At 43.5% G+C, this 20,579-nt stretch overlaps 1 protein-coding gene across 32 annotated transcripts in view; it reads left to right on the forward strand.

Moving 5' to 3' along the window:
* The window catches only part of RBM6 (RNA binding motif protein 6), a 136,238-nt gene that overhangs the window by 85,967 nt on the left and 29,692 nt on the right, over nt 1-20,579 (forward strand). For 28 of the 32 annotated variants that reach the window (XR_010155210.1, XR_010155212.1, XR_010155211.1 and 25 more), the window contains one exon: nt 20,047-20,121. Coding sequence is in view for 22 of the 32 variants with exons in the window: in XM_016941128.4 (XP_016796617.1) it covers nt 20,047-20,121 (75 nt within the window). In the remaining 10 variants the exon portion in view is untranslated. Of the gene's footprint in view, nt 1-6,820; nt 6,865-18,520; nt 18,639-18,964; nt 19,132-20,046; nt 20,122-20,579 lie in introns of those variants that run through there. The other 4 variants (XM_063805808.1, XM_063805815.1, XM_063805819.1 and 1 more) reach the window with 3 other exon arrangements.

Genomic DNA, 20,579 nt, shown 5'->3' on the forward strand with positions numbered 1-20,579 from the left:
GATCACCTGAGGTCAAGAGTTTGAGACCAGCCTGACTAACATGGTGAATCCCCATATCTACCAAAAAATACAAAAATTAGGCAGGTGTGGTGGCGTGCACCTGTAGTCCCAGCTATTGGGGAAGCCGAGGTGGGAGATTGTACCTGGGAGGCAGTGAGCAGAGATCGCACCACTGCACTCCAGCCTGGGTGACAGAGTGAGACCTTGTCTCACCAAAAAAAAAAAAAAAAAAAAAAAAAAATAGCATAGGTAGGCATTTGATGATTTGATGATTTCATTCGCATCCCTAAAAGTTTATTTGTTCCTGGGTCGTCAGATAGCTTTTTGGCCATCTTCCTGTTGAGAAAATTGATGTACCCTTCTGGAGTCCTCCAATTTTCCATTATAATATGGTAAATGGGAGCTAGAGCTTTGGGTAAGAATTGGGATGTGATAAGGAGGATGAGTTTTGCAGTGGTGTGCATGGTTAGGAGGAGAAAAAGCTGGAGGCAGAGTGTTCACTTAGAGGCTTGGGGTAGGAGGGGTAGGTTTAAGTGGTGCTCATCTGGGCCAGAATAGGGCAAAAAGGGAAGAATGAAATAACCAGATGTCTTTGCTTTGTCAGTAGTCTTACAGCCCTGAAAGCTTTTTTTGTTGTGTTATATTTGTTGTAATTGAGGTATAATCCACATAACATAAAACTTACCTCTTTCAAGTGTACAATTTAGTAGTTTTTAGTATATTCATAAAATTGTGCAACTATCACCACTGATACCAGAACATTTCTGGGAACAAAAAGAAACTATATATCCATTAAGAGTCACTCTCCATTTTCTCCTACTTCCTTCTCTACCCCCAGTCATCTGCTAGTCGGCTTTCTGTCTCTCTAGATTTGCCTGCTCTGGATATTTCATATAAATGGAATAATATACCATATGGTCTTTTGTGACTGGCTTCTTTTACTTAGCCTAATGTTTTTAAGGTTCATCCATGTTATATGAATCAGTACTTAAATAATTTATAGGGTTAAATAATATTCCATCATATGGATATACCACATTGTCTTTATCTGTTCATTAATTGGTAGACATTTAGGTTGTTTCCACTTTTGTTTATTATGAATAATACTATTCACATTCGTGTACAAGGTTTTGTGTGGACACATTTTCAGTTCTCTTCGATATATACCAAAGAGCCACAATGCTAAAACTTCCAGCTTTTTACCAGCTATCCCCAGATGCATAGCCTAGTAAGCCCCGTGTTGGAGTGGTGTAGTGTTGAAAACATGGCATACTCATACATTAGATAACCAGGTTTCAATTCTGGTTTGGAAGCCTTTGGATATTTGCATTACCCATTTGAATTCTCTCTTGGGCTGTGTTTGGTTTGGGGTTTTGTACTTGTTTTTTTTTTTTTTACTAGATGTTTTGAGGCACTTGGTACTGTGGACATGTGTCAGTCTTAAATATTTGGGTTTTGAGCATATCAAGGGCTTGGTTTGCAGTTGACAGTTGAATAGCAGTCTTCTTCCTTCCATTCCTTACAGATTCTCCTGTTCAGAGTCAACCATTGAATAGCATATTTATTGTTTCTGCCTGTGTGTCTGTTAGTGCTCATATGGTCTAGTTCCTGAGTTAAGAAGTATAGGGTAGTGGTCATCTTTTTTCTTTGACTTGATTCCTGCGTACTGTGAATGCAGAGCAATGCAGGATATGTTGGGTTTTCTACAAACAGAGCATCAGCCCAGAGACACGTTTGCATTTGTTTCTGTCAGGTTTCCTGGCTCAGCTGGCACCCTTTAAGGCCAGAGAACGTTAGTTTAGGCACTTTTCCTAGTAAAATACTTCTTGTGGCTCTTCCTGTGTACTTGGAATAAAGGAGGCATTCCATTGTTAGACATGCTTGGGTAGTTCAGGGTAATCTTAGAGTCATGAGAGATATGATATAAAGGAATAACTAGCTAAACCAGAAAAAATGCTTGGGTAATGACTAGCAAATAGGTGGTCAACAGATGTCCTCATTAGATTGAAAGGTCCATGAAAGCAGGGACTATTTCTTTTCTTTACTGCTTAAAAAGGTTAGAACTGGACCTGGCAACATATGATAAGCTAAATAAATAAATATTTGTGAATTGGGTTAATACATATTGCATAAAGTGGTTTTGGCTCTGTTTTATTCTTCATAAGCCCTAGTGATCTTTTTAATTTCTGTAAAATGTGGTCTTGACCCCCCCAACCCAAGTGACCTCCTTATTTGCTAGGCTCTGATATTTCTGTTAGGTTTCTACTGTATTTTCTGAGATAGCAATTAGTAGATACTATTTCTCCTTTGATGGAGCTAGCCATATATTCTTGTTTGTTCATTTTAGCTTTCAAATTTCTGTCTGATTCTTGTTCTTTTACTCTGGAATGTAGTGAATGAAATGACTTGGAAGGTACAAGGTAGGTCAGTTTAGGTTGTCTAGGGCCTTGCATTTAAAAGTTTAATTTGATGACATGGTGGATTACAAGAATGTAACAGTATCAAAATGATACTATCTTCTTGTGGTGGTATGTAGACTTAAAAAGAGAAACTGCAGAGAAAAGGGTCCCTTAGGATGTAGAGCAGCAGTTGATATGTGAGAAGTTGATGCCTTGCATTAGGGATTAGGAGTAGATGTGGAAGGAAGAGATCAGGTTTGAAAGAGTTTAAACAAAGAATCTCTAGGATTTGATAACACTGGATATCAGAGGGGAAGTTACAAGAGAGAGGGCAGAATCAAAGGCCACTCAGAGGTTAAAGGAATCATACTGGCTTGGCATGGTGGCTCACGCCTGTAATCCCAGCACTTTGGGAGGCTGAGGCGGGCAGATCACGAGGTCAGGAGTTTGAGACCAGCCTAGCCAATATGGCGAAACCCCGTCTCTACTAAAAATACAAAAATTAGCTGGGCGTGGTGGCGTGTACCTGTAGGCCCAGCTACTCAGGAACTGAGGCAGAAGAATCACTTGAACCCAGGAGGCAGAGGTTGCAGTGAGCCGAGATCGTGCCACTGCACTCCAGCCAGGGCAACAGAGCGAGACTCTGTCTCAAAAAATAATAATAATAATAAATAAATAAATAAATAAAGGAGTAATTCCAACACTTGGGAGGCCGAGGCAGGAGGATTGCTTGAGCCCAGGAGTTCAAGACCAGCCTGGGCAACATAGTAAAACCTCATCGCTATAAAAAATTTTTAAAAAGAAATTTAGCCAGGCATGGTGGTGTGCCCCTGTAGTTCCCATTACTAGAGAGGTTGAGGTGGAAGGATCTCTTGAACCCAAGAGGTCGAGAGTACAGTGAGCCATGATGCACCAGTGCACTCCAGCATGGGCAACAGAGTGAGACTTTGGGAGGCCATGGCAGAAGGATTGCTTGAGCCCAGGAGTTCGAGACCAGCCTGGGCAATGTAGTGGGACCTTGTCTCTATAAAAATTTTACAAATATATATAAAAGCTGGGCATGGGGGCACGTGCCTGTAGTCCCAGTGACTGGGGGGTGGGGCGGGGGTGAGGTGGGAGAATCACTTGGGCCCAGGAAGTCGAGATTGCAGTGAGCCATGATCATGCCACTGCTCTCTAGCCTGGGTGACAGAGTGAGACTCTTTTTGTCTAAAAAAAAAAAAAAAATGGTTGTACCTTGAACAGATACAAAGCATGTAGAAGAGGAAAGCATTTGGGAGGGAGAATAATTGGTTGGATACATTAAGTGTCAAGTGACAGTAGGACCTCTAGAAATACACAAACAGAGCTCCACAGGTTTTTTCATTGTCATTTCTTATACCTTTTGTTCCACTACCTACTTTTTTCCTACAACTTTCTGTTTATTTTATAGTTTATGAATTTTAAGCAAAATACTTCCTTCTGCCTCTTACCAGTAATTTTCAAAAGCGTCTGTATTGGTTAGGATTAGATTTGGCTGGGAGTGACAGAAAACTAAAAATAAAAGCAGTTTAAACAAGTTTATTTCTCTCTAATGCAAATGAAGTTTGAGCTGTCCAGGCTTTCTTATGGTGGTTTGGTCATGATCAGGGACCCAGGTTCTTTCAACCATGTAGCCCCATCTTAACATGTGATTTCTATCTTATTGTTCAAGATGGCTATTTGAGTGTCAGTTATCAGTTTTATTTAGCAACCAATGGGAAGGAAGGGGGATGAAAATGGGCCCTGTCTTTAAGGATACTTCCTGGACATAGTGAGTAGAAGGATGGTTACCAGAGTATGGGAAGGGTAGTTAGGGGGCTGGGGGGAAGGTGGGAATGGTAAAGGGGTATAAAAAAGATAGAATGAGTAAGACCATCAGAGAAATGCAAATCAAAACCACAATGATATAGGTGGCTCACGCCTATATGTATCTCACACCAGTTAGAATAGTGATCAGTAAAAAGCCAGGAAACAACAGGTGCTGGAGAGGATGTGGAGAAATAGGAACACTTTTACACTGTTGGTGGGACTGTAAACTAGTTCAGCCATTGTGGAAGACAGTGTGGCGATTCCTCGAGGATCTAGAACTAGAAATACCATTTGACCCAGCCATCCCATTACTGGGTATATACCCAAAGGATTATAAATCATGCTGCTATAAAGACACATGCACACGTATGTTTATTGCGGCACTATTCACAATAGCAAAGACTTGGAACCAATCCAAATGTCCATCAATGATAGACTGGTTTAAGAAAATGTGGCACATATACACCATGGAATACTATGCAGCAATAAAAAAGGATGAGTTCATGTCCTTTGTAGGGACATGGATGAAGCTGTAAACCATCATTCTGAGCAAACTATCTAAGGGCAGAAAACCAGACACCACATGTTCTCACTTATACGTGGGAATTGAACAATGAGAACACTTGGACACAGAGCGGGGAACATCACACACTGGGGCCTGTTGTGGGGTGGGGGAGGGGGGAGTGATAGCATTAGGAGATATACTTAATGTAAATGACGAGTTAATGGGTGCAGCACACCAACATGGCACATGTATACATGTGTAACAAACCTGCACATTGTGCACCATGTACCCTAGAACTTAAAGTATAAAAAAAAAGACCTACTATTTGATACCACAATAGGGTGAGTATAGTCAATAATGACTTAATTGTACATTTTAAAATAACATAAAGAGAAAAAAATAAAATAATGCAGAGTATAATTTGATTGGTTGTAACTCAAAAGATAAATGCATGAGGGGATGGATACTCTATTCCCCATGATATGCTTATTTCACATTGCATGCCTGTATCAAAACATCTCCTGTACTCCATAAATAAATACACCTACTATGTATCCACAAAAATTTTTTTAAAAAGGATACTTTTGAGCGTTTCAAGCATTACTTCTAGTTATGTTCAGTTGATCAGAATTTAGTCATAGCCACACTTCAGCTTCAAGGAGGGCTGCAGAACGTCTTTATTTTAGGCAGCTATGTGCCCAGTTAAAAAGCGGATTTTCTCCCAAGGTAAAGAGAGCAGATAGGCATTAGGAGACTACTAGTAGTCTCTTAATTTTCCAGGCCGGGCACGGTGGCTCACACCCGTAATCCCAGCACTTTGGGAGGTCGAGGCGGGCGGATCATGAGATCAAGAGATGGAGACCGTCCTGACCAACATGGTGAAACCCCATCTCTACTAAAAAAAAATACAAAAATTAGCTGGGCGTGGTGTTGTGTGCCTGTAGTCCAAGCTACTCAGGAGGCTGAGGCAGGAGAATTGGTTGAACCCAGGAGGTGGAGGTTGCAGTGAGCGAAGGTCGCGCCATTGCGCTCCAGCCTGGCAACAGGGCGAGACTCCATCTCAAAAAAAAAAAAAAAAAAAAAAAGCAGGGATTTGCTCCCAAGGTAAGAGAGCAAATAGACATTGGGAGACTATTAGTAGTCTCTTAATTTCCCAGAATGAGAACCAGATTCTTTCCGGTTACAGAACTCGTTTCTCCAAACATTAATTATTCTTATAATAATTTTAAAAAATACTAAATATATAATTATCACCAGCCAAATGCTTCTTTTAAGAAATAGAGACAGGGGGCCGGGCACGGTGGCTCACGCCTATAATCCCAGCACTTTGGGAGGCCGAGGCGGGTGGATCACCTAAGGTCAGAGTTCGAGACTAGCCTGGCCAACATGGGGAAACCCTGTCTCTACTAAAAATACAAAATTAGCCGGGCATGGTGGCGCATGGCTGTAATTCCAGCTATTCGGGAGGCTGAGGCAGGAGAACCGCTTGAAACAAGGAGGCAGAGGTTGCAGTGAGCCGAGATCGTGCCATTGCACTCCAACCTGGGCAACAAGAGCAAAACTCCGTCTCAAAAAAAAAAGAAAAAGAAATAGAGAAGAGACAGGGAAGCCAAGCTCATGCCTGTAATCACAGCACTTTGGGAGGCCAAGGTGGGCAGATCACCTGAGGTCAGGAGTTTGAGACCAGCCTGGCCAACACGGAGAAACCCAGTCTCTACTAAAAATACAAAAATTAGCTGGGCATGGTGGTGCATACCGGTAATCCCAGCTACTCAGGAGGCTCAGGCAGGAGAAGTGCTTGAACCCGGGAGGCGGAGGTTGCAGTGAGCCAAGACTGTGCCAGTGCACTCCAGCCTGGGTGACAGAGTGAGACTCTGTCTCGAAAAGAAAAAAAAGAAAAAGAGACGGGGCCTCACATATGTACAGTGGTATGATCCGTAGTTCACTATAATCTTGAGCTCCTGAAACCTGATGCTTTAAAACAAAACAGTACAAAACTACTAAGTTTATAATTAAATATATAAATAAAATATAATAAAAATGTTCACTTCTGTTTTTATATTCTTTAAAATGACCCATAGGCTGGTGATTAGTAACTAAAGCATATGCTGTGGAACATCCAGCACTGATGTAAGTATATGAAGTTTGAATGCCAGGTCAGTAGATTCAGAAGCTAAGTTACTGTGTGGTAAAGACCATGTTTTGCCTGAGCAGCTTTGGATATGGTTTTTTCTTTTTTTTCTTTTTTTGAGATGGAGTCTCGCTCTGTAGCCAGGTGGAGTGCAGTGGCGTGATCTCAGCTCATTGCAAGCTCTGCCTCCCAGGTTCAAGTAATTCTGCCTCAGCCTCCCGAGTAGCTGGGGCTACAGGTGCATACCACCACGCCCAGCTAATTTTTGTATTTTTAGTAGAGATGGGGTTTTACCATGTCGGCCAGGATGGTCTCAATCTCCTGACCTCGTGATCCCCCTGCCTTGGCCTCCCAAAGTGGTAGGATTACAGGACTGAGCCACAGCGCTTGGCCGGATATAGTTTTTCTATGTGTGTTTTTCCTAAACCTTATTATACATAAACATACAAGGACAGAGATCAAATGCCCCCTGTCTAGAAACACCATTTCTGCCAGGCCCATCTTAATAAGACTATGTCTTCTTTTTATTTGTTTCTATACTTCCTTTTTTTTTTTCTGAGACAGGGTTTCACTCTTGTTGCCACCACACTCAGCTAATTTTTGTGTTTTTAGTAGAGACAAGGTTTCACCATATTAGCCAGGCTGGTCTGGAACTCCTGACCTGAAGTGATCCCCCAACCTCGGCATCCCAAAGTGCTGGGATTACAAGCGTGAGCCATCACGCTCAGCCTAGACTTCTTAGTGTGGTGTTTCATTTTTTTTTCTCTGGTTCCCATCCAGCTTTGTTCATTGTACATGCTCACGGTGCACTTTATATGACCTGTTGGCATATTTTCTCACTCTCTTTTTGTCTCTCTTCACTTCCAGCAGTGTTAAATAACTCTTTCCATTCTGCAGTTTTCCTGATAAGAATTTCAGATGGTGGTGGCCAGGTGCGGTGGCTCACGCCTGTAATCCCAGCACTTTGGGAGGCCAAGGCGGCAGATCACTTGAGGTCAGGAGTTTGAGACCAGCTTGGCCAACATGGCGAAACCCCATCTCTACTAAAAATACAAAAGCTAGCCGGGTGTAGTAGCGCATGCTTGTAATCCCAGCTACTAGGGAGGCTGAGTCAGGAGAATTGCTTGAACCCGGGAGGCGGAAGTTGCAGTGAGCCGAGATCACACCACTGCACTCCAGCCTGGGCGATAGAGCGAGACTCCGTCTCAAAAAAAAAAAAAAAGGCAATGAATAATTGGACAAGGAACCAAAACTTTTATTCTGAAAAGAGAAAATTCCAGTCTATAGCAAGGGCAGTTTTCCTTCTAAGGAACAGTACTGATATATCATGGCTAAAGAAGCAGGCTCAGCTTCTTTGTCCCTTTCACTAATTTGCTATGGCTTCTAACATAGGCTAGGAAAAGAAAAAAATCTGTTTCTCTTTCTCCTCTCCTCTCCTCTCCTCTCATCTTCCCTCTCCTCTCCTCTCCTCTCATCTTCCCTCCCCTCCCCTCCCCTCTCCTCCCCTCCCCTCTCTTTATCTGTCTATCTGCTAAGGGCAGCAAATCTGTATCCATACAGGTCTGCAGCAACTTCAATTCTTGCCTCCTCAGAAGAAACAATTTGACTGAGGGTCATAAGGCAGAAGGAGAGACCAAGGCAAGTTTTACAACAGGAGAGAAAGTTTATTTAAAAGCTTTAGAACAGGAATGAAAGGAAGGAAAGTACACTTGGAAGAGGGCCAAGCAGGTGACCTGAAAGACAAGTGCACCAACACATAGCCTTTCAACAGGATAGAGAACAGTTAAAAGTGCCCTGGAAAAGCCAGACTTACAGGCTACTCTGTATAATAGAAACTTCAGGACAGGGTGCAGTGGCTCACACCTGTAATCCCAGCACTTTGGGAGGCCGAGGTGGGCGGACCATGAGGTCAGGAGATCGAGACCATCCTGGCTAACACGGTGAAACCCCGTCTCTACTAAAAATACAAAAAATTAGCCGGGCGTGGTGGCGGGCGCCTGTAGTCCCAGCTACTTGGGAGGCTGAGGCAGGAGAATGGTGTGAACCTGGGAAGCGGAGCTTGCAGTGAGTTGAGATCACGCCATTGCACTCCAGCCTGGTCGACAGAGCCAGACTCCGTCTCAAAAAAAATAAATAAAATAAAAAAGAAACTGCAGCACGCTTCCTAATACTGTTCAAAGGTCTCCCTTTTTATGATTTTATTTAAATTTTTTTTTTTTTTTTGAGACAGAGTCTCACTCTGTTGCCCAGGCTGGAACGCAGTGGCGTGATTTCGGCTCACTGCAACCTCCCCTCCCAGGTTCAAGCAATTCTCGTGCCTCAGCCTCCTGAGTAGCTGGGATTACAGGTGCCCACCACCATGTCTGGCTAATTTTTTTGTATTTTTAATAGAGACAGGGTTGCACCATCTTGGCCAGGCTAGTCTTGAACTCCACACCTTGTGATCCACCCACCTTGGCCTCCCAAAGTGCTGGGATTACAGACGTGAGCCACTGCGCCCAGCTCAATTTTTATATTTTTGGTACAGACCAGGTTTCACTATATTGGCCAGGCTGTTCTCAAACTCCTGACCTCAGTTGATTCGCCCACCTCAGCTCCCAAAGTGCTGGGATTACAGGCATGAGCCACTGCGCCCAGCAGGGTCTCCCTTTTTAAACGTATTTTCTTTTTATAGCCTTCAAACTACAAGAGATGCCTTTTAATAAACTGGATGGTATGTCTTAACGTCTGATGGTGTTTAAAGGCATCCAAGGGTTACGTCTGTGATAGATTGCCAAGGCATACAGGTCTGATCAGGAGAGTTTCTTGATGACTAGCTATGGGCTATGCCTTTGTAGCACATGATCCCAACTCCAGCAGGGATATAGTTAGTGACATGCTGGCTTTGTCTTCTCCCTAACTCCTGGATTACTACAAATTTCTTCTTCGTGCAGGAATCATTCCCTCACTCTATACATATCTGCTGTTAAAAAAAAAAAAGTTAAGATATTATAGCCATTATATTGTAGCAGCCATGATATTATAGCTCAGTAAATGCTGCTTTCCAAATATTGGCTAATTTAACCATAGCATGTCTTCAATGTTAGAAGCCAGCCCTCATTTTTATCAGGGGCTGAAGTTTGATAATTCTTTGTGTTATTTGCTTGTGAAAATAAGTAGAACAAAAAGGATTAGGGACCTAACCTTGTATCCCATGTATCCCAGTGAACCTTTTCTGACTTAAAGCTTCCTTTCTTTTTTTTTGGAGATGGGAGTCTTACTCTGTCGCGAGGCTAGAGTGCAGTGGTGCGATCTTGGCTCACTGCAGCCTCCGCCTCCTGGGTTCAAGTGATTCTCCTGCCTCAGCCTCCCAAGTAGTTGGGACTACAGGCGCATGCCACCATGCCCAGCTAATTTTTTTTTTAATTTTTAGTAGAGACGGGGCTTCACCATGTTGGCCAGTATGGTCTCGATCTCTTGACCTTGTGATCCATCCACCTCGGCCTCCCAAAAAGCTTCCATTCTTAGTCTTGGTACTTCTGAGTGGCATTGGGTCAATAGCTTTCTGCCTAAGAAGAGAATTGGCTGGGCATGATGGCTAACACCTGTAATTCCAGCCCTTTGGGAGGCTGTGGCAGGAGGATCATTTGAGCCCAGGAGTTCAAGACCAGCGTGGGCATCATAGGAAGACCCCATGTCTGCATAAAATAAAATAAAATAAATTAGCCAGACTTGGTGACATGCACGTATTGTCCCAGCTTGTCAGGAAGCTGAGGTGGGATGATTGCTTGAGCTCAGGAGATCAAGGCTGCAATGAGCTATGATCATACAACACCAGTGCACTCTAGCCTGAGTGACAGAGCAAGACCCTGTCTCAAAAAAAGCAGGGGGGCATAGTCACCTCCCTAAAATATTAGTTGAACAGTATGTATTCAGAAGTATTATTTTAGGGTTAACTGATTCAATTGTCAGAAAAGAACAAGCTGTATCTTGTTTCTGTACATATTCTACTTTGTGAGTATTTTTATTTCATTGCTATGTGATTGGAATCAACTCAGGAAAGAGGAAAAAATAAGATAGAGGTTATAGAATTCTGAATTCTGAAGGGAATTCTGAGAATTATCAGTAAAATATGTCAAAATGTGATATTTTACTTCCACCAAGAATTAGGCCATATCTTTTTGTGAAAATAAATTATTATTATTTATTTATTTATTTTGAGATGGAGTCTCGCTCTTTTCACCCAGGCTGGAGTGCAATCACGCAATCTCGGCTCGCTGCAACCTCCACCTCCCGGGTTCAAGCGATGCTCCTGCCTCAGCCTCCCGAGTAGCTGGGATTAGAAGCGCCCATTACCACACCCGGCTAATTTTGTACTTGTAGTAGAGACAGGGTTTCACCATGTTGGCCAGGCTGGTCTGGAACTCCTGACCTCAGGTGATCCACCGCCCCCCCCCCCCCCTTGGTCTCCCAAAGTGCTGGGATTACAGGCATGGGCCACCGCACCCAGCATACGGAAATAAATTATTAACCAGAGAAATTTTGACTAAGGTTTTTATAAATGTTAGGTGAACCATTGCTCTAAAAGATACAAAATTATAACAAGCTGAAAAGTTTTTTAAAAATCTGCATTTTAGTGGTTCAGTTTTTCAGTTGTTCTGAGTGCTAATAGTTGGAGTTTATAAATTGTAAGAAGCAATCTACGGAGATTCTGTGATGAAGGAATTTGTTGAATGCCCTGTCTGCCTCACAGTCTCAGTCTTTATGATAGAGTCTTGTCTTCTCACAAGGAGAGAAAAGATTTGAGGCTCTTTTGATTACTTACTTACTTGCTTATTTATATATTTTGCCTCTTTGTTTTTGCCACAAATACAAATGTAATGGAACCTTAGAATAGGAGAGATGTGTGGATCCCCTGGTAGGCACGGTTCTTTCTATGTTCCTGGAGCCAAGCTCATGGAATTACCTCCAAGACTACGGATCCCTGATTTTCTTTCATCATGATAGGAGGCATTTTCTAGAACCTGAATCTTACTTTAAAATGCATGTAAGACCTGCAAGGAGTGGTAGCGAAGTGGGTGGAATATATTCTTAGCACCAGACACCTTTAAAATATTTAAGTTCTCGGCCGGGTGCCCTGGCTCACGCCTGTAATCCCAACACTTTGGGAGGCCGAGGTGGGCAGCTCACGAGGTCAGGAGACCGAGACCATCCTGGCTAACACGGTGAAACCCCGTGTCTACTAAAAATACAAAAAATTAGCCAGGCGTGGTGATGGGTGCCTGTAGTCCCAGCTACTCGGGAGGCTGAGGCAGGAGAATTGCATGAACCCGGGAGGCAGAGCTTGCAGTGAGCTGAGATCGCACCACTGCACTCCAGCCTGGGTGACAGAGCAAGGCTCCTTCTCAAAAAAAAAAAAAAAAAAAATATATATATATATACACACACACATGCATATATATATATACACACACACGTATATCTATATATATAGATATATACGCACACGTATATCTATATATATATAGATATATACATATATATGTGTATATTTACATTTTCTTATGTCAGGGTCTGGCTTGGAGTGTATTGTGTTCCCAGAGCAGAGTTCTTTTTTTTTTTTTTTTGAGATTGGGTCTCACTTTGTCACCCAGGCTGGAATGCAATGGCGTGAGCTTGGCTTACTGCAGCCTCGACCTCACAGGTTCAAGCAACCCTCCCACCTCAGCCCCCAGAGTAGCTAGGATAACAGGCGCACACTACCATTTTGTATTTTTTGTAGAGGCGGGGTTTTATCACATTGCCCAGGCTGGTCTCGAACTCCTGAGCTCAAGCAATCCACCTGCTTTGACCTCCCCAAATGCTGGGGTTACAGGCGTGAGCCACTGTGCCCAGCCGCAGAGTTCATCTTGAGACCCTGACTTCTGCCAGCTCTGATCCAAGTGGGTGGGGCTCTGGGGCTCAGTGAAACAGCCGTTTTGCTTCAGAGAACACAAATAAGATTTTGGCTTGATGCTGGTTGTTGCTGGCGTCATATAGTCTAAAACGTTTGCTGTCAAGAACATTTTAGTAAAAGTTTTTGTTGTGCTTTCATCTAGTCAAGAAAAGATAGGAAGTGGCAGCTGACAGGGCAGTGTCTTCATGCCCCTCAACCTTACATTGGACACTGAAGTAGGATTGTGTTTTCACTGGAAGTCCCAGTGGGGCCTTATCTCCTGGATGCTCAAAGTGCAGCTCAGATCCTGTTGGGTAAAAAGTCTAGTCAAAATGGAGGACATGGAGAAGGCCAACAGGCAGAGCTATAGAGCTGACATAGGGCATTCTTTGTACTTCCCTTAGCCACTGTACTTTCTTTCTTCCTCCATCTCCTCCTTCCCTCTTCTGTCTCATTTTGGTTTGGCCTTTGGGAATAGTGGGTTTTAAAAAATATTTGAACTATAACATATCCTTGTACCATAAAGAATGAGCCTGACTGCTTTACAAAGGATTTCTATAAAAAGTAATCTTTTATACTAAGAGAAATGACACATCTGTTTTAAACCTGTTACTTTTCTTCCCCGGGCTTTGCTCTTTCTGCAGGTCCATTTGACATGGTTCTTGAAACTCCTGGTAGCAGCCATTTACTAGTAGCACTCTTTATCTTAGACACAGCACCTAAAGCAATTGTAGGTGTTTTAAGAACAGAAAGCCCATCTTAAGCAGACCAGTTTGAGGGATTGGCAGTGCTGTCAAGAAACAAGGGCTTTGTGGCAGTCTCTCTAAAAACTCCCTATGAGTCCATTTCTTGCAAACGTCTTTAGACTCTACTGTATCTTTTCATCAGAAGCTACCTCTTTGGTGTGGGAAGTGTCATGAATGGACTGACTCTCTGGAATTTAAAAACAAAGACAATATGGCAAAAAGAAAACCTGACTTTTAGTACTGTATGTGTTGCTAATTAGCTCTGTATTCTTGGGCAGACTACTCCATGTATCCCAGCCATCCATATGCCCTATTTGTAAGGATCTAATGAGATGATATTGTGAAGAATGCCTTTGTAAACTGTAAATTGCTTTGTGAATAAAGATACTATCTCTGATAAACAGTACCAGTTCTCAGCCACCAATAACCTGATACTCCCATACTGTGTTTGGAAGAAACACAAAACAATGAAGAGTAATTGTGACTTTTCAATGTGAGTTGTATTCACAAAGCTCATATACTTTTTCCCTGCCTTTTGATACTGTTTATCGCTTTCTATGTTGTAATGGGAAGATCACACAGCAGTCATTTTCTCAGTACAAAGTATAACTACAACTGAGCTTGCATTGAAGATCTTTAACAAAGATGCAAAGCTGCTGTCCAGAAATGTTTTCTTTCCATTTTCTCTTGTACCTCCCAGTATTTTAAGAATCCTTGAGGCTGGGCACCATAACTCACGCCTGTAATCTCAACACTTTGGGAAGCTGAGGCAGGAGGATCACTTGAGCCCAGGAGTTTGAGACCAGCCTAGGCAACATAGTGAGACCCCCATCTCTACAAAAAATTTTAAAAATTAGCTGGGCATGGTGGTGTGCACCTGTGGTCTCAGCTACTTAGGGAGGCTGAGGTAGGAGGATTGCTTGAGCCTGGGAGGTCAAGGCTGCAGTCAGTCATGATTGCACCACTGTGCTCTATCTAGCCTCCAACCTGGGCAACAGAAGCGAGACCCTGTCTTTTTTTTTTTTTTTAAAAAAAAGGCTATCCTTGATGATTGGTTTTGAGCCAACGGAATGGGAGCATATGGTAGAGTTTCAACACTCTGACCCTAGTCCTTCTGACAGGCAGTCACAAAATGAGATCATGAAGTCTCTAAGAGCAGCTGATGAAAAAGGAAATGGGAATGTAGATGTTCAATCAGCAGCCCTCCAGACCCAGAGTTTGCTCCTCTGTGGTGTCTCTAGGTGGAGAATAAGGACTTGATTTGCCATTCTGGAGTGCAAATATCTAGCTTTTTGCAGCTTCATATTAAGGTTTCTTGAAATGTACTTAGTAATATCTATGTGTGACTTTGCCAAGTGATGGCTTTGGGCTGGAAAGGATTTTAGCAGGTTTTAGTCTAATTTAAGCCTAATCTAACACTGCTGAGAAAGGAGGAGATGTCTTTGGTTTTACTTTCTAATATATGGTACCTCTTAGCCGGGTGCAGTGGCTCATGCCTGTAATCCCAGCACTTTGGGAGGCCGAGGCAGGCGATCACTTTAGGCCAGGAGTTCAAGACCAGCCTGGCCAACATGGTGAAACCCCATCTCTACTAAAAATACAAAAATTATCCCGGTGTAGTGGCGCACACCTGTAATCCCAGCTACTTGGGAGGCAGAAACAAGAGAATCGCTTGAACCAGGGAGGCAGAGGTTGCAGTGTGCCAAGATCATGCCACTGCATGCCACTCCAGCCTGGGCAACAGAGCAAGACCCTGCCTCAAAAAAAAGAGAGATCTATCTCTCTTCTTTTTATATACATATACATATACATATACATACATACATACATATATGTATGTACACATATATATATATGGCCCCTCTTTTTTTGAGTCGGAATCTGGCTCTGTTGCCAGGCTAGAGTGCAGTGGCATGATCTTGGCTCACTGCAACCTCTGACTCCCTGGTTCAAACGATTCTCCTGCCTCAGCCTCCCGAGTAGCTGGGATTACAAGCAGGTGCCACCACACCCAGCTCACTTTTGTATTTTTAGTAGAGACGGGATTTCACCATGTTGGCCAGGATGGTCTTGATCTCCTGACCTTGTGATCCTCCCACCTCAGCCTCCCAAAGTGCTGGGATTACAGGCATGGGCCACCGTGCCCAGCCTTTTTTTTTTTTTTTTTTTAAAGAGACGGAGTCTCACTCTGTCACCCAGGCTGGAGTGCAGTGGCGTGATCTTGGCTCAGTGCAACCTCCGCCTCCCGGGTTCTAGCAATTCTGCCTCAGTCTTCCGACTGGCTGGGACTGCAGGTGTATATCACCGCAACCAGCTAATTTTTTGTATTTTAGTAGAGACAGGGTTTCACTGTGTTGCCCAGGCTGGTCTCGAACTGAGCTCAGGCAGTCCACCCGCCTCGGCCTCCCAAAGTGCTAGGATTACAGGTGAGCCACCCTGCCTGGCCTATATGGTACCTCTTTAGGAGCCAGACCTGGTTAATCAGACACATGGCTTTCATGACTCCCTTGCTTGAGTAGCTTAATAACTCAATAAATCAAAAGATGAATAAATATTCTAATGTGTGAAGATACTCTAATAGATAATAGGCAATTAAGAATGGACATCCACAGCTGGGCGCTGGGGCTCATGCCTGTAATCCCAGCACTTTGGGAGGCTGAGGCGGGTGGATCATGAGGTCAGGAGGTAGAGCCCATCCTGGCCAACATGGTGAAACCCCATCTCTGCTAAAATACAAGCTACTCGAGAGGCCGAGGCAGGAGAATTGCTCGAACTTGGGAGGCGGAGGTTGCAGTGAGCCAAAATCGCATCACTGCACTCCAGCCTGGCGACAGAGCGAGACTCCGTCTCAAAAAAAAAGAAAAGAATGGACATCTACTGAAGGTGATTGCATCATCCTACCCATTCATTAGTCTAACTCCCTACAGGTTACTTTCCTAGGAGACACTGACAGGTCTCTGTTTTCTGAAATCCAGAGAAAGGCAGCAATGGGGAGGGGTGCAGTGTATGTATGTCATACCTGTGCTTGGTATATCTGAGTTGCCTATGTATGATAGCAGCTGGGGAATCAAATCATAGATAAATTGTTCTCATACAGGTTTGTCCTATGACTACCTATTCTTTTTAAACAATTGGCTATATTGACCCTTTTTGGTTTTGGAAAAATAATAATAATTTTTTTAAGAGAGAAAAAGAAACAATTGGCTACCCTTCAACAGTGATGTTAAAACCATTTCACATTCTTTAGCAGTGGTCACTGTCCTACGTCTAACTATGTGCAGGTTGAGAAAAAGGACTGCCCGAGTTATAGATGATTCTGTGAGAATAAGAAATCATTGCTTTTGTAACACATGAGGTAAAAGTAATCTCAAAGTTGACATGCTGATGGGGACTCCTGGCAAGGGGAGTTCCCTGCCCTCAACAAAAGGTCATCCACAGCTACTGGAACATTTTTGTTGTCTGAGAAGTATAAAGTGCCTTAGAAATACCTGAATCCATTAATGCCTCCAGTTGGTGAAATCAGAATTTGCAGGTGACTGAAATTGACAGCAGTGCCTTGTTCTTACTCACTGTTCAAATGACAACCCACATGTTTTATGGATTGGGTATACAGATGTATGCTCTAACAGCAGTATCTCCCTCCAGAGCCACTGTGTACCAAGCACCAGGTCCTCCAGGGATAGTTGGCTCTATTCAGTCTTTGATTCATTCAGCAAGAGCTTACTAAGCTCCTTTTTGGTACCAGATACTGTTTGTTGCTGAAAATAAATAAAAGGCCAGCAAGATTAAGTAGACTGTAAGATCTGGAGCAGTAATTTGACAACACAAAGTACTGTCGTAAGGATACAATTTCTGATGTGTAGTGACCATTCCGTATGAAAGCTTAGTCTTTCAGGAGATTAAAATGGGTGGTGGAATATTCCTACCTAGCAAGCAAGCAAGGTGAAATGAGTGGCTGTTTGACTCCCACCTGCTGATGCTGGTCTTTTTTGGTTCCTAGGGCTTATAATGATCAACATTTCTTGAGCCCTCACTATATTCTATGCTAAGCTCTTTACCTGTATGAATTTACTTAATCTTCACAACCACCCTAAGAAGTAGGTACTGTTGTCCTTACTTTACAGATGAGGAAATGGAAGCACAAAGAAGTTAAGGACCTTGCTGAAGGTCATGGAGTAGAGGCAGGATTCAAATTTAGGGAACTCAGCCTACAGTCCATGCTCTTAAAGATGTTATATCCTGTCTCTGGGCTTAGAAGGGGTTCATCTTAGGCTGGACACAGTGGCTCACATCTGTAATCCCAGCACTTTGGGAGGCCAAAGCGGGCAGATCACGAGGTCAGGAGTTCGAGACCAGCCTGACCAACATAGTGAAACCCCATCTCTACTAAAAATACAAAAATTAGCCAGGCATGGTGGTGTGCGCCTGTAGTCCCAGCTACTCGGGAGGCTGAGGCAGGAGAATTGCTTGAACCTGGGAGGCGGAGGTTGTGGTGAGCCGAGATCGTGCCACTGTACTCGAGAGTGAGTGACAGAGCAAGACTCTGTCTCAAAAAAAAAAAAAAAAAAAAGACGGCCAGGCGCAGTGGCTTACGCCTGTAATCCCAGCACTTTGGGAGGCCGAGGTGGGCGGATCACCTAAGGTTGGGAATTCGAGACCAGCCTGACCAACGTGGAGAAACCCCGTCTCTACTAAAAATACAAAATTAGCCAAGCGTGGTGGCACATATCTGTAATCCCAGCTACTTGGGAGGCTGAGGCAGGAGACTCGCTTGAACCTGGGAGGCGGAGGTTGCAGTGAGCCGAGATCACGCCATAGCACTCCAGCCTGGGCAACAAGAGCGAAACTCTGTCTCAGGGAAAAAAAAAAAAAAAAAAAAAAGGAGGGGGCGCTTCATCTTGACTAACTTCCTGCATTGGTGGAGCTTGATAGCGTGGTCCTTCCCAGATCCTTCCCTGCATACAGAGCCTGTCTCTTTTCTGATTGGTCCCTAAGGCCAGATTACCTGTCCCTAATACTGAGCAGAAGCTGGTGAATGAAACAGGAGATCCCTCAGTCAAAACAAAAGGAAAAAGAAAAATGAAACAGGAGATCCCTTCTCTACAGCCCAGATGTAAGTCCAGCTGTGCCCTTCACCACCTGGGTGACCCCACCTCTGTGAACATAGGTCCTCATCTGTAAAGTGTAGATAATGTTATTTCATCGGATCATTTAGGGGATTAAATAAGATAATGTACTTCGTGGTTTCTGGCTCTGAGTAAGTGCTTAATAAATGTTAGCGATTTTTATTATCATTGTCCTTAGCCTTGAGAACAAGCCAGGGAATAGTGTCTCAGACCAGATGCTAAGACCTAGGTAGATGGGCAATTTTCCTTGGTTTTGACAAGACAATAATTTTATCCTGTGTATTTCTCTTGACTTTTTTGATGTGGAAAGCAGAGAGGTAAAGCATTATTTGACAGATGTATGGATTCAAGCAAGAAACTGAGGTCCAATTGCAAAGAAATGGCTTGTATAACTCAGAGCCCTGTCTGAGGAAACACAGAGGACCCTAGAGGGCGGAGAATGAACACAGCGCAGGGGCTAGTTCCAGAGTCGCATTCTCGGTTAGTTCACTTTCAAGTGTGGGTGAGGGTCCCTTGTCAGTAGGCAGAGAATTTTTTTCCCCTGCACCAACACATACCTGCTGCCTAGTGTTTATTAAACAAAACTTTATTTTAATGTGAAATAGAATTCATGACTTGTCCAAAATGGAGAGGCAAGGGAGCTCTTTAACAGGCTTGTTGAGCCCCTTTTCCCACCTGTTCCTGTGCCAGACTTTCCCAAAGGCTTACTTGCCAATGGTTGCTCCTCAGATCTCAGGGCTAGCTCACTCTATAGGCTCCAAGCCAGAGTGATACCGCCGCCGCCACTGTTGCTCCCACCAGCCAATCAGTTTCCTGCTGTAAGGATGTAACTTGCTGTGAAGCTTTCACCTTCCTCCTTTCTTCCTGTCTTCAATGTTGTATGTCTTCCTGGTGCTTTTGCCATACAGCCAGTGTTTCAAAGAAAATTTTCAGGCGCTAAAGTTATAGCCCTTACTACCTTTCCAAGGAGATGTGAGATAGCTGTGGAAAAGAAGAGGGCTCCTCTGCCTCTGTGCAGAAGGAACAGTTTACTTCTTGATAGTGTGCTAGCTCCTGAGCTAGGTGGGGGACTTGCTGGGATTCAAGAGAGTGCATTACCTGACCTCTGGACAAGTAGACTGGGCATAGCCTGCCCAAGGACAGCACCCTAACCTGCAGGAACCAAGGCCGAAGACTGATTTCACCTTCTCGTACTCCCCTTTCCTAAGCTAAAGCTTGCTCTGCAACACTGCCCCAGGTCTGTGGCTTAAAACAGCCATTTCCTTTCACCAGTGAATTAAGCTCACTCTTTATAAAATGTTTCAGCTTGGGGATTGGAAAGGCTCTCTGTGCCTTTCTGTCTCTGTCTGTTTCTCCAAGGGTTGATGTTGATGGCTTCTGTCTTTGTCTTTACAGGGAACTCTAATGATCCAGGACAAAGAAGTTACCCTGGAGTATGTATCAAGCCTGGATTTTTGGTACTGCAAACGAGTAAGTACCAAGAATCCCTTTCTTTAGAAGTAAGTATCTGGAATAACAGCTCCTCCATATCTCTAGGAAGGCTGCCTGCTAACATGCATTCCCAAGGACAAAGCTCTTCTTCCTCAGGTCACTTCAGTTGAACAGGAGGAGGTCAAGACAAGGTCATTCATAATTTCTCCTTCCCAGCTGCTACATGTGGCCATAGAGAGTTCTGGACCTGCAATTGGAGACACTTTCCCAAGGACATGTGCCATTATTTCTATCAGTTATAAAAATAACAGTTCCTTGACATATAATATCTTCTCACCTCTCCTGGGAGTGGTCATAAAGGAATTCTTGGTTGGAAAAGTAGGTTTGGAGAGACTAGTTCTTTGGGAGTCGTACATTTTTTGGATATTCTTGGGTTTCCAAGGGTATAGAACTTCAGACACCATGGCATTTTACCTCTATTAAACTCCATATTCTCT

The sequence above is a fragment of the Pan troglodytes genome, chromosome 2 (genome assembly GCF_028858775.2).
Source record: "Pan troglodytes isolate AG18354 chromosome 2, NHGRI_mPanTro3-v2.0_pri, whole genome shotgun sequence".
NCBI lineage: Eukaryota > Metazoa > Chordata > Mammalia > Primates > Hominidae > Pan > Pan troglodytes.